A 13,457-nucleotide genomic window follows, 5' to 3' on the forward strand; every position below is an offset into this window, starting at 1 on the left:
TATAAGGGGCATTGTGGATATAAATCATATCTTCCATCTAGAAGCTGACACTACATAAGAATGAGAAGTACTATACATAATGATGAAGTATTACATATGTAGTACAATCAGTAGGTGATAGAACTCTTTTGAGATGGTACAAATCGTATATCACTAAGGTGATCTGAGAAATCTTACTAGAGGAGGTGGCATTTGAGATGAATTTTGAGTAATAGGGCAGATTTAGGTAGAATTGGGCAATATATGCTATTTGGAGGCAATAGCATGGACTAAGGAGTTAAGAAAGGAAAAAATCAAGCATGTTTGGAGAAATCTTGTTAGCAGTAGGAAAGATTTTGTATAGGAGTAGGTTAAATTAGAAATATGAAATCAGGCCAGATTATTGAGGACCTTGGGAGCTATACTGACCTTTTAGCACGAGAGGTTTGCTGAATAGATAAGTGAGATAATGATGAATGCACCTTAGTTAGGAATGTGTTGAATAAGTGAATCTGTGGGAAGATGTTTGCGTTGTTTTGCAAAATGTGAAGACTTTTGGGAGGAAAAGTTATTCCCTCCAAACTGATTGTTCCCCAAGCCCCTTGCTCAACACATCTGTGTGTTGAGTATCTCCTATTCTTTGATTTTCTCAAAATAAGGAAATGTAACTTGAGGAGTACATTAACTATTTTGATGTTTATTGGCTACCTTTTTTTTTTTTTTTAACTAAAGAGAAACAGTTTTTGGGCTAGAAATAGTACATTCAGCATTAGTACATAGGTAAGTCGGGGCCTTCCATATTTAGTCATTAACTTTTGAAGAATTATATTTAAAATTAAAGGATTTTTAAAAAGAATTATTCCTTGAAACTTAGTAGTCCTAGATAAATAAGGAAATATACCTAGTATTATTGGTTTAGGAAATTTAAAAGAGTTATTTAAAACTCTGGAAATTTTTTCTTTTTTTTATTTTAAAAGAGGGCTATGATTATCATCGAAAGTCCATTTAAGATTGTTAGACTTTTTCTCCCATACTTGTGAATGCTTAAACCTCCTATTTTGATTGAAATTTTTTTCTCAACAATAAGAAGAAGAACAGTTTTGTAAAGTTACTTAAATTACTTTGGGGCTTTGTTGTCTAGAACCATATGCCTATTTTTCCACTTCACATGAAGCAGTTATTCCTAGAGTTATTCCTAATTGGTCATAAGAAATATTTTATAGACTTAATTTACTTATTTATAAATGATCATGGAAAATAATTTAATCCAATGCTCTGTGTGTGGTTTTTCTTTTAGGAGAATCATTCTACACATGGCTAGAAGGTAAACTTAATGTTTGTTTTAAATTTATTGGCTTCCCATTAAAAAAATTGTGATCTGTATAATATATTTTTGTAAGCTTTAAGATTCATTACCTAGACAATTAATATTGACAGTTTTTGACAGAAATTAACATGTTTTAGGTTATTATATTTTGGAATAAAATTATTTGGAAAATATGAGCATATTGGTCAACCAAAAAACAACATTATGAAAATATATAGGGCAGATACGGTCACCAAGTTGTCATAACTCATTCCCCAGTTTTACTTTCATTCTGTGTATAATGCTTACCCAATCTCCTTTTCTAGTAACCATTATGCACATATAATTTTTCAAATAGAGACATTTTGGGGAAACGTACTCATTTTAATATATGAAATTGAGAAGAGTTTATGTTTGAAATTCAGGTGGAACAAATTATATTGTTGAATGGTCTATATCAATAAATGTTAAGATAGTCTAAACTTGTTTAAAGAATTAAAGCAATAGAGATCCCACTATATTATGTAATTTTTCATTCTTATATCTGGTAAGTGTTGAAAATATAGAGTGTTACTATTTGAATGCTGAATGTTCTATGATTTTAACAACTTTGGTTCATAACTGGATATATGATGCTTTTTGAAAAATTACCAAATTGGGGCCTCCCTGGTGGCGCAGGGGGTTAAGCACAGCACTATGAAATGATCCGCAGACTCTGCAGCATGAGTTTGATCCCCCGGCTGGCCAGGGAGCTACCTACATGGTGCAGCAGACCTCTCCTGTCTCACCCACTGCTCCTCTTAGCATTGTATTTCAATAGATCTTTCTGTTCTGCTCCCCACTATCCCTGGTGAATATTCTCACCCCCCAGCACCTCTGACCTGTACACCAGTTCTTTTATGAATAAATAAATAAATCTTTTTTTTTTTAAAGATTATTTATACAAGAACCAGGGTACAGGCCAGATGCACGGGAGGGTGAGAGAATTCACTAGAGACAGAGCAGGGAACAGAACAGGCAGACTGACTGAAATACACAGCTGAGGGGAGCAGCGGGCACAATAGGAGAGGTCTGCAGCGCCATGTGAGACCCTCGCCTGCCGGCCAGGATTGAACCAGTGCTGCAGAGGCTGCGGAGAGCTTCACAGCACGGCACTCAACCACTTATGCCGCCAGGGGAGGCCCTAAATAAATCTTTTAAAAAAGTAAAAATTACCAAATTGCCATTAATCAATCCAAGAACTAAAATATATTAATGAAAGATAAGCAAGTTGAATGCTACAGGAAAATAGATATTTCATAACCAAAACCTTATGTGGGAATTCCACAGTTAAACTAATTAATTCTAGTTTATGTTTAGTCGGTTATGTTATCTTACAAATATGATTGCTCTTGTTCTTAAAAAACTATTCATATATTTACCATTACTGAGGTGAATAGTATTGATAGGTAAATACTGCTGGGAATTATATAATTAGTGGTCTATGTGGTAGACATACTTAGCTTAAATTATCTTATTTTAAAGATATAAATTGTGAAAAGTGGTATATAAATGGTCAGAGACCCTGACTATTGATAATGGAGGATGAGAATGAAATTTATGGTAATACTGTCACTCTTCTAGTATCCTCCTAAAGAGAGTGTGTGAATATTGATACATGATTTCAGAGAGTATGCCTATTTATAGGGAATTGACTCAATTTTTCTGAGATTTAGTTGCCTTATCTGGGACACGGGAGTAACAGTAACAATCCAGTTTACTCCCATTGTGAGTGTAGACAATGCCTGACAAAATTCCTTTGAAAATCATTGAACAATCTTCAAATGCCAGGTAATACTGTCATAATAAATGGGGCCCTTTTGTGAGAGAAAAATTATATATCTGTATCTTGTAGTTCAGTTGCTCAATATGAATTGGTTTATTTTTTATTTTTTTAAAGATTTATTTATGCATACAAGAACTGGGGTACAGGCCAGAGGTGCGGGTGGTGAGAGGATTCACCAGAGACAGAGTGGGCAACAGAACAGGCAGATTGACTGAAATACACTGCTGAGGGGAGCAGCGGGTGAGTCAGGAGAAGTCTGCTGCACCATGTGGGTTGCTTCCTGACCAGGGATGAAACTGGTGCTGCAGTGGCTGAGGATAGATTCATGGGTTGTGCTTTCTTAACCCCTTGCACCCCCAGGGAGGCCCTCAATATGAATTTGAATGGAAGAGAAAGAGGAAGAAGGAGAAGTAGAGAACCACTTTCTATATTAGCTATTTGAATTGGCTCTATATTACTCCAAATAGAAGTTGATAGATTTTGCCTTTGTAGATCAGCTTTTGCAGATGTTACTTAAATGTGTGACTGAAGGCTTTTGCTCAGACCTCAACAGTTAGAAGCATCAGACCTAGCAGCTGACTAAAAGCAGGGAGAAGCTATCCAACAATTTCCTGCTGTGTTATTACCATTTTGTTTGATGTTACCTAATTCTCAGTTTATAGAAGTACATTTCCTACCTTGTCTCCCTCCTCCCTTCTCTCTCCCCCATTTCAGGTATCTTTTCAAGTTTAGTGTTTTCATTTCCTTCGGGTAAATACCCAGAAATGGAATTGCAGGATCACATGATAGTTCTGTTTTTTAATTTTTGAGAGATCTCCTTACTGTTTCCATACTGGCTGCACCAGCTTACATTTCCACCAGTAGTGCACAAGAATTCCATTTTATCTGTTTCTCCACATCCTTGCCAATATTTGTTATTTCTCGTATATTTGGTAATAACTATTCTAACTGATGTGAAGTAATCTCATTGTGATTTTGAATTGTATTTCCCTGGTGTTTAGTGAAGTGTTGAGCATCCTTTCTGAATTATTGTAATTTGGTATTTCTATTTTCTTATTAAATGTGATTTCTTTTTAATATTTTTCTGAATAGGTTTGTGTCTGGAGAAAAGAGTCTTCTATAAGCTTATATCAGGACTTCATGCTAGTATCAATTTACATCTGTGTGCAAATTATCTTTTGGAAGGTAATCAGATGTTTAAGTAGTTTATTTTCTATTAGGGTAAAAAATGTTGGGGTGGGGAATACATATTTTTTTAAGAAAAAAATCCTATTTATAAAAAGTATGTGATTTATTTCTCTTTCTTTTTAGAAACCTGGGGTAAACCTAGTTGGGGACCTAATATCAAAGAATTTAAACGCCGCTTTGACCCTGTGGAAACCAAGGGAGAAGGTCCAAGAAGGCTAAAAAATCTGTACTTTTTATACTTAATTGAACTTCGAGCTCTATCAAAGGTGGCTCCATATTTTGAGCGCTCAATTGTTGATCTGTACACTGGAAATGTAGAAGAAGATGCTGACACAAAAACCCTCCTACTGAATATCTTTCAAGATACAAAGTAAGAGTTGATTACCAGGGATCTGAAATTCTCCACTCTTTGAAATAGGTGGTACAGAAACTGACTTCTGAAAGTATTAGTGAGCAAGAGGGAAAATTAGAACTGAGAAGGGAAATGGTCAGTAGAACAGTGACATTTAAAACTTTTCTAAAAATATAACTTTAAAGAATCTGTTTAAAATACGTTGTAGAAACTTTAATACTTGTAAATAGGCTGTATTTTAAGATAAAATTTTTAATTTTGTGGTATCAAAATTTAATGCTACGTGAATGTTCTTTCTGCTAATTTTGTATTGTTCTAGTTGCTATTTTAAATTCAGATAGTATTCAAAATGTGTAAAGTAAATTATGTATTGACATGTTAAAACATTTTAACATTTAAGAGCTACATGTGTTCACATTAATTATTTTAATTTTTAGATAACTATCATGTAATTTAAAACATAACAATCTTACAAATCACTAAGCCGTTTTCATCTCACTTTAGTTTTTACTGAATAGCCTAGAATTTCCTATATTACTAGATCATATACATGAGTAATGAATTTTAAGTATTTGAGGGACAGATAATTATATCAGAACTCTATTACATAATTCTTAAATTTTTGTCTGTAACTTACTATATTGTTGTCATTTCATCAGGTCCTTCCCCATGCACTTTGATGAGAAATCCATGTTTGCCGGTGACAAAAAAGGGGCCAAATCACTGAAGGTAAAATGCTTTTGATTAGGGGAGAAGGAGGAGAGCAGTCCAGTGGTTGTATTTTAGTCCTGTTTATCTAAACTACTATTTCTCAGTTTTCCAATTTGTTGAAATTGGTCTAATCGGATTGTACCATAAATAATACTCAAAAAAAGCCTTTTCCAAACTTATTTCTTATTGTTTCCTTTTTTAGTTTGACCAATTGTTGAGTGGCTTCTCAATCATTACTATAACCAATGAGTATGGGGCCTTTATTAATGTCTTTCTATAAGTTACTGTTTTGAGAAAAAGTATATAAGTTGTCTTAGTTTGAAATCACAGTGTGTATTGTTGTCTTGATGCTTCTTTCAAAAAATGATGAACTGTAGGCTACTTTGAGAGAAAGAAATAATGTATTTTTCTGAAGTTGTTTTATGACATGTTACAGTTCTTGAAACCATTACAATTTTTTTCTTTAGACGAGTATAAGGCAAAAATTACTCATTAATCTGTGTGATCAGAAAGAGTATGTTTTAGGAACATGATGAAACTTAACATTTGGAGCTTTTTGTTTTCATCTGCTTACATCCTTCAAATGTTCGTAAAAGTGCTTGAAATTGATTGGCAGCACCACAATCTTTTGTAAGTGATTCTGATATAGAAAAAAACTCCAAAAACAAAAACTTTTTTAATGTTTGGTGCAAATTAATTTGTTTGCAAAACCTGAGCTGAACTAATCTAAGAATATTTGTAGTGTGTTTTTTCCTACTTTGTATGATATTTTTATTCATACAATCCAAAATCTGAAAAATTTGGAATTCTGAAACACATTTGAAGTGTTTTAGATAGGGATATACTTAAGAACATTTAATAAATTAGTACTGAGTGATTCGCCACTGGTAAGTTTCTTAATATTTCTAAAATGAAGTGTGTAATTTGACCACAACTGTATTTTAGTTTGGAAGGTTATTTTATTTCATGATTGTTTTAAAGTATATTGCTATTAGCATATTGATATAATGTTAATTCAGTTTTGTAATGTTCCCTGTTTTCTAAGTATTTATGTAAATATGTTTTTGATTTTCAGAATTCCCTTATGTAATAGATAGGGCAACTATAATTTTTACCTTTTTGTAGATGAGAAATACATAAGGTTACACTGGTTTTCAATTACAAAATGCTAGATATTTTGTTTGCTATTTTTTGAAGGAGGGCTTAAATCTACTTTTCCATCTGTTCCAAAGAACATTACATGAGAATGGAGAGCAAAGGAGTTTTGTGTTCTATTTATATTGTCTTTCTTTATTAAGGTATTGATTTCCTCAAAATCCTTATGGTAGCTTTGCAGGACTTGTAGTGATCAGTTTTTAAGCTACTCTCCTCCAGCTTCATGCATTAAATGTTTACCTCATGCATTAAATGTTTGTCCGGTTAAAAAAGAAAAGGAAACTTTTTCTCTTAACTAGTGTTATCTTCAGATAATATGGAACTGAACCTTAGAGTCATAGATTCCATGCACAGATATTCACAGATATAGGTCTCAAAACTTCTAATAGAAGAATCTAGCAGACAAACTGTGGATAAAGCTGCATCAGCAAATGTGAGAGAATGTAAGCCGTGTCTATGATCATTTACTACTGATTTTATAGCTATCAAATGGAAATGAGTTATGGTTCCTAAACGTAAAAACCATATATTAATTTTGTGTCCCTAATAGTACATTGTTTGTTGAATTAATATGCAAAATGAATTTTTTTTTAAATTTATGCCAAGAATGGGGTTGTAGTCCAGAGGTGGGAGGGCAAGTATTCACCAGAGACGGTAGAGAGCAGAACTGGCAAATCTACAAAATGAATGTTTTTAATTTTTATTCATGTTAAGTTGTTTTATGTTCCAAGTTATACCAATTCAAGTATTTTTCTTCACTGTTCAAAAACACAACTCATTCATTACTAAACTTCAAAATATTTCTTTTAATTCAGAAAAATGCAGTGTAATTTTAAAAGTCTAATAAGAATGAAAATATTTTTTTTCACAATAGGAGGAATTCCGGTTGCATTTCAAGAATATCTCCCGTATAATGGACTGTGTTGGATGTGACAAATGCAGATTATGGGGAAAATTACAGGTTTGTGTGTTGTCTTTGAAGCTATTATTAACCTTAAACTTCTCCACTGAGTAGTTGAACATTTTTATTAAAATGTCCTCACCATTCATTGAATTAGTCTAGAAGTAGGTCCAGTGTATTTGTCCTGTTTCATTGATGAAAAAAATTAGTATAAAACTATGTCATATATGTATGTGTGAAGATGTTTTTCCTATTCTGTGTTAATGATTTTGGTTTTATTGTTTCTGTTTCTATTGGTAATCTCAGATTTGTTTGTTTAATAAGAGTATTTTAGCATTTTTGATACCACAAAGAAAAAGTAAGTCATAGAAAATCAAGAGGCAATTATTTCAATGAGGGCTACAGTGAAATCAGATTTTTCTCTCTAATGCTAATAATTAAGAAATTATTAAGTGTAGGTATAACTAGTGAACTTTGTATTGCTAGGGGCTATAAAGAATGCTTTTAGGGCTACATACTGAACTGTGTAATCTGCTATCATATTTTCCAGGTTAAAAAAATGATTTTAGTATAATTTATCATATGCATAATGTATGAGGAAGTAGAAATGATATTTTGTATAGTTTAATGTTTTGGTGAAAAGTTCAGTTCATGCAAGTTTCCTGGTATTTTATAGTGACTGAGTATTCCTTATATAAACTTTATAATAGCTATTATAATATATGATTTTAATTGTGATTTAATATTATTTTCTCTAGACTCAGGGTTTAGGAACTGCCCTGAAGATACTATTCTCTGAAAAAGAAATCCAAAAGCTTCCAGAGAACAGCCCATCTAAAGGCTTCCAACTTACTCGACAGGAAATAGTTGCTCTTTTAAATGCTTTTGGACGGTAAGAACTATTTTCACAGTGAAAACTTTTTGATTTCCCTAGTGGTTTTAGCAAACTGCAGAGATCATTTACCTGCTAAAGTAGTTTGTTTTATTTTGCTGACAGAGAGAACTGTTACCTGTACTCATTTGACTTAGCGTGTCCTTCATGCAAAAAAGTCAATTTCTCCATAGTCACAGGAAAAGTAATAGTTTCCAGATAGCCAGTATTTCTCAGTTTGCCTTTTCAATTTTATGGGGAAAATATCCTCCTAGTATTCTCTTTAGCTGGCTTTAAGCTGTACAAGCACAATAGCTAGAGTAAGGAAAGCTTGATTGTCAAGAAGTTGAAAGAAAGAGATTAAACCCTTCCATCTGTTCTTCATTTCTTAAGCTGAAAAGTTTCTTTTATTCTTTCTAACCACGTATTTTTTTCTGTATAGGGACATTATGGTTTGCTTTTTGTTTATACCACAGATGGTTTAAAAAATAATTTAAATTTTTCTGCAGAGCTACATGTAGTGACCAATGAACAGGGAATATAGAACAAAAGGGAAAAAAATCAGAAGATAATACTGTGTTGCCCTAAGAAAAAGCTCAAAAATATCAAGGAATAATGTTTTTAAAAAATAGGAAATCAGGGCCTCCCCTGATGGCGCAGCGGTTGAGCGCTGGGCTGCAAAGCTGCCCGCAGCCTCTGCAGTGCCAGTTCGATCCCCGGCAGTCAGCAAGTGCCCCACATGGCGCGACAGACCTCTCCTGCCACGCCCGCTGCTCCTCTCAGCAGTATATTTCGTCACTTGGCCTGTTCTGTTCCCTGCTCTGGCTCTGGTGAATTCTCTCACCCTCCCATGCTTCTGACCGTATTCAGTGCTTGTATAAATAAATAAATGAATCTTAAAAAAAAAATAGGGAATCAAGTGACATATCATTTCTTATATTTTCTTAAAGAGTTATTAAGTGAAAGAGAGGAAGTTAAATTAAAAGTTACCCCTTCCCTATCTTAATGGCAAAGATTTCACCTGTTGCTCCCATTATTTACAGAAAGTTCACATACAATATAGACATAGACTATCCATAGTTAACTGAAATTTCATAAAAAATTCATTCCAGTTACAAGACCTGTAGTAAGATAAAAATGGAGAAATGGAATTAAGTTTAAATTATTTTAAAAGAAAGTTTAAATTCCAAAGAATTTAGACAGCTTAGACATTTTAAGTCCAAATATAGTTAAATGCAGACAAACAGATGTAGACTTCCTCAAAATTTCTGAGTCTCATTAAGAATATTCATAAATACAACCCTTCCAGCTTTAGTTCTGTGTCAGGAAGTTGGTATAACCTGCTATTGCTCTTTAAAGAGTACTGGCTTTAAAATCAGGGAACCTAGAATTCTGGAATCCTGGCCCTGCTGTTCACTAGTGGTGTGAGCTTGTACAAATCACTTCTCTCAGCATGTTTCCTTTCTCTGTAAAATGAGATGATAATGACCTTTCTCACAGAGTTAATATGCACACAAAATGAAATTATATGTCACTGTACTTTTTCAACTACAAGATGCTGTCTGAATCCCATGGTAGTGGAGGATGTTGTGATGGTGATATACAGTCACCACTGGATGTTTAATGCTCTCATTTTTCACCATTTAAAATAGAGTCTTACTTTTTTCTGACTTAAACTAGATGTGAGAAACCTTTCTTCTTTTAAAGGGTGGGGTGGTAAGACACAAAAAAAGGCCCACCTGATTTCATCTCCTTTTTCCTCCCCAGGGAAAAGCAAATAGCAGTTTGCCCTTCTGCTTTTCAAAGCTCTTTTAAAACACTATTTCCCCCATCCCTAATTATAAAAGCAATTCATGATCATTATAGGAAATTTGAAAAAAATGACAGTATAATAATCAAAATTTAAAAATCACCCATTTTCCTACCATCCTAACTACTTTAAGAGTTGATGTATTTTTAATGTGTATAGTCCCACTAGTAACATCTTAAGTAAAAACTTACATGCAATGTTTGTGTTTGTGTGTTAGCATTTGTGTTTGTGTGTATGTTGCATGTCTATGTATATACAGAGTCGAAAGGATCCTTTCATATTCTCACTCTATTTTACTTGGCATTATATTGTAATTCTGTACCAGTGTTATTAAAATTCTATTACATGGACACATCATGTATATTTACTTAGTCATTCTCTTATTCTCAGCTGAGTTTTATTATTTCCTTTATATGAATTCTATATATTTCATACTTCTTATAGTTTTTCTTGATTGTTAACAGAATTGTTTAACTTCATTATACTTGCCACCTGACCATCCATTTAAAATAGTAAACAATTTTGGCTGCATCAATACAAAAGTCATTGTTACACTTTGGGAAGTTTATGCACTAATTTTTCTTACATGAATTTGGTAGTTTTCTCTGACAACATGTAGAATACAGTTTTACCTCAGGACACCGAGGAGAGAGTTGCCTTGTCATGTGATGCTAATGGGCAGAGGCATTCTATATGAATCATACAATTTGTAAAAGTATAAAGAGTATAAGGAAAGCATATAATTTGACAGGCTATGTGGTCTTGGGACCTAAAGAACCAGTTACAACCCACCTACTAACTGGGTGACCCTGGGAAAAATTATTTGATTCATTTGAACCTCAGTATTCATACAATGTAAAATCAGGGTTAATTTATATCTGTCTTGGTGGGATTTTTAACAATTAAAAAGGTTGAGATTTGCTCAGACCAGTGTCTGGAATAGCCAAAACTCTTGATATAAGAAAAGTTATCATTTATTTAGTACTTAGAGAAAGGAGCTTAATAATGCATACTACCTCGTCCTAAATTATAGAAGGGAAAACATTAGGATTTTATGTATCAACCCTGAATTTTATACACTAAGGATAATTCAGCTTACACAGTACTTTTTTTTTTTTGTGATTCCCACTCCAGAGTTTTACTTCTTGGCCTGGGCTCAGAAACATTTCATTCATTCATTATTTATAGAACACCAATAAGTATCAGTAGGTATAGGCCATAGGGATTCAGCAGTTGACATACAGAATCTTTACCCTTTTGAAACTAATAAAACAAATAAATGAGTTTGGAGAACAATAAGACAGAACCTTGGAGAGGAATGTGCAAATGACTTGAGATTCTTTATTATAATGAATTATTCATATCACTGCTCCCACCATTAATCTAGAATCTATTAATAAGAAGTAACTGGCATCCTTTCCCCCTTCTAAATAAAGACTAAAGAACCATAGCTCTGTGCTTTGTTCACCTTTAATAATTACAGCATCTCATTTAAAATAATGGAAGCTTCATCATTCAGTGTTGCTTCTTTTTTTTTTTTTTAAATTTTTTTTTATATTTTTTTTACATCATTCATTTTAAAACAAGGTTTGCCTCCCATCCCCCCAGGTGCAGTCCCCATAAAATTCCCTTCACCAGTGCACCTGTGCACCATCTCCATAGTCCCCTGTGCTCCTCCCTCCCTCCCTCCCTCTGATCCCTCTCCCTCCTCCTCCTCTGCAGGATGTCTCTGGTTTATAATTGTCTGTTTGTTTTTGTTGTGCTTTGTTGTGTTTTGTATTGTTACTATTTTTTCCCCTGATGTCTTATTTGGTCCTCCATATTCCTCCTATAAGTGAAAACATCCGATAGTTTTCTTTTTCCTTCTGACTTACTTCACTGAGCATAATTCCTTCTAGCTCCATCCATGTTGCTGTGAATGGCATGAGTTTATCTCTTTTGATTGCTGAATAGTATTCCAAAGTGTATATATGCCACATCTTCTTGATCCAGTCATCTATTTTTGGGGATTTGGCATGTTTCCAGGTTTTACCTGTTATAAACGGTGCTAAAATAAACATAGGGGTACAGGTATTTTTTTTTAATCAGTGTTTTTGTGTCCTTTGGGTAGATCCCTAGGAGTGGAATTGCTGGGTCATACGGTAGTTCCATTTTTAGTAGACTGAGGAACCTCCAGACAGCTTTCCATAGTGCTTGGAATAGTTTGCACTCCTACCAACAATGTAGGAGAGTTCCTTTTTCACCACATCCTTGCCAACATATGTTGTTGCTGGTTTTTTGGATATGTGCCATTCTTACTGGTGTAAGGTGGTATCTCATTGTGGTTTTGATTTACATTTCCCTGATGATAAGTGATGTTGAACATTTTTTCATATGCCTGTTAGCCATTTGCATTTGCTCTTCAGTGTTGCTTCTTTTATTTTGGATTTTGCTTTCAAGTTATAACCCATATGACTATCAGTAATTTGAAATACATCACATCATATTAGCTATACTAATATTTTTTTTTTCTCCTATAGGCTTTCCACAAGTATAAGAGAATTACAGAATTTTAAAGTCTTATTACAACACAGTAGGTAATAAAGGCTTTTTCTGTGTCCACTTAGAGACATAAAGTGACTATGTGAATGAAGCCTATTAATCTTGGACATTTCAGCAGGAGACTAATCTTCAAAGACTTCAAGAATATTGAACTCTTTTAAAAAAAAGTGTAAATGTCTAGAATATTTATGATTCATAGTAGATTATCAATTAGAGCTATTTATAAATGAAGTATATGCTTTTAAAACATGTAAGTTATACTAATTGTGTTTAATCTCCTGTTTTCCATCTGTTGAATATTCTATTTGTTCAGAATAATTCTCTATTTCTGGTTGTCAAACTTAAATGATTATTTCTCCGTTTTTATAACACTGTTAACAATCTGTTGTGAAAAAGGAGTGCTAGGGAACAAATGTTGCTTAAGACTGGTATCAGTGATAAAAATTTTCAGTGATTTTTAAGTGTGTTTTTTAGCCTAGCCTCGTTCTATATATGTCACATTCTATAATATTGAACTGTCAGAATGATGACTGGCCTTTTCAATGTATAGTAATAGAAGTTACTTTGGCATCCCCAGGAATTCAATTTCATTGTTTTTTATTTAAGATTTTTTATTTGCTGCTGCTGTTGTTTTGGTTTTGGTCTAAGGACCTGCTCCAGTTAAGGTAAATAAGTGTTGTCCTTGTACTCCCAGCCACATTTCATGTGTATAGTGGGTTGAATCAAAAGGATTCTTAAATAACCTAAAATTCAATTTTTGATTTTGCATTTACCTTCATTTTGCTCTTCTTTGCCCCATTCCAATTTATAAATGTTCA

General features: G+C 33.4%; 1 protein-coding gene across 1 annotated transcript in view; it reads left to right on the forward strand.

Annotated features, from left to right (window-relative positions):
- The window catches only part of ERO1B (endoplasmic reticulum oxidoreductase 1 beta), a 55,118-nt gene extending 42,230 nt beyond the window's left edge, over positions 1-12,888 (forward strand). Inside the window, exons 12-18 of the mRNA XM_037509820.2 lie at positions 1,277-1,303; positions 4,203-4,295; positions 4,422-4,668; positions 5,310-5,379; positions 7,391-7,477; positions 8,176-8,309; positions 12,618-12,888. Coding sequence (XP_037365717.2) covers positions 1,277-1,303; positions 4,203-4,295; positions 4,422-4,668; positions 5,310-5,379; positions 7,391-7,477; positions 8,176-8,309; positions 12,618-12,678 — 719 coding nt within the window. The 3' untranslated portion in view covers positions 12,679-12,888. The remainder of the gene's footprint in view (positions 1-1,276; positions 1,304-4,202; positions 4,296-4,421; positions 4,669-5,309; positions 5,380-7,390; positions 7,478-8,175; positions 8,310-12,617) is intronic.
- The last annotated feature ends 569 nt before the right edge of the window (positions 12,889-13,457 follow it).

This window comes from Talpa occidentalis, unplaced genomic scaffold (assembly GCF_014898055.3).
Source record: "Talpa occidentalis isolate TD23 unplaced genomic scaffold, MPIMG_talOcc4v2.1 talOcc4.14, whole genome shotgun sequence".
NCBI classification, from domain to species: Eukaryota; Metazoa; Chordata; class Mammalia; order Eulipotyphla; family Talpidae; genus Talpa; species Talpa occidentalis.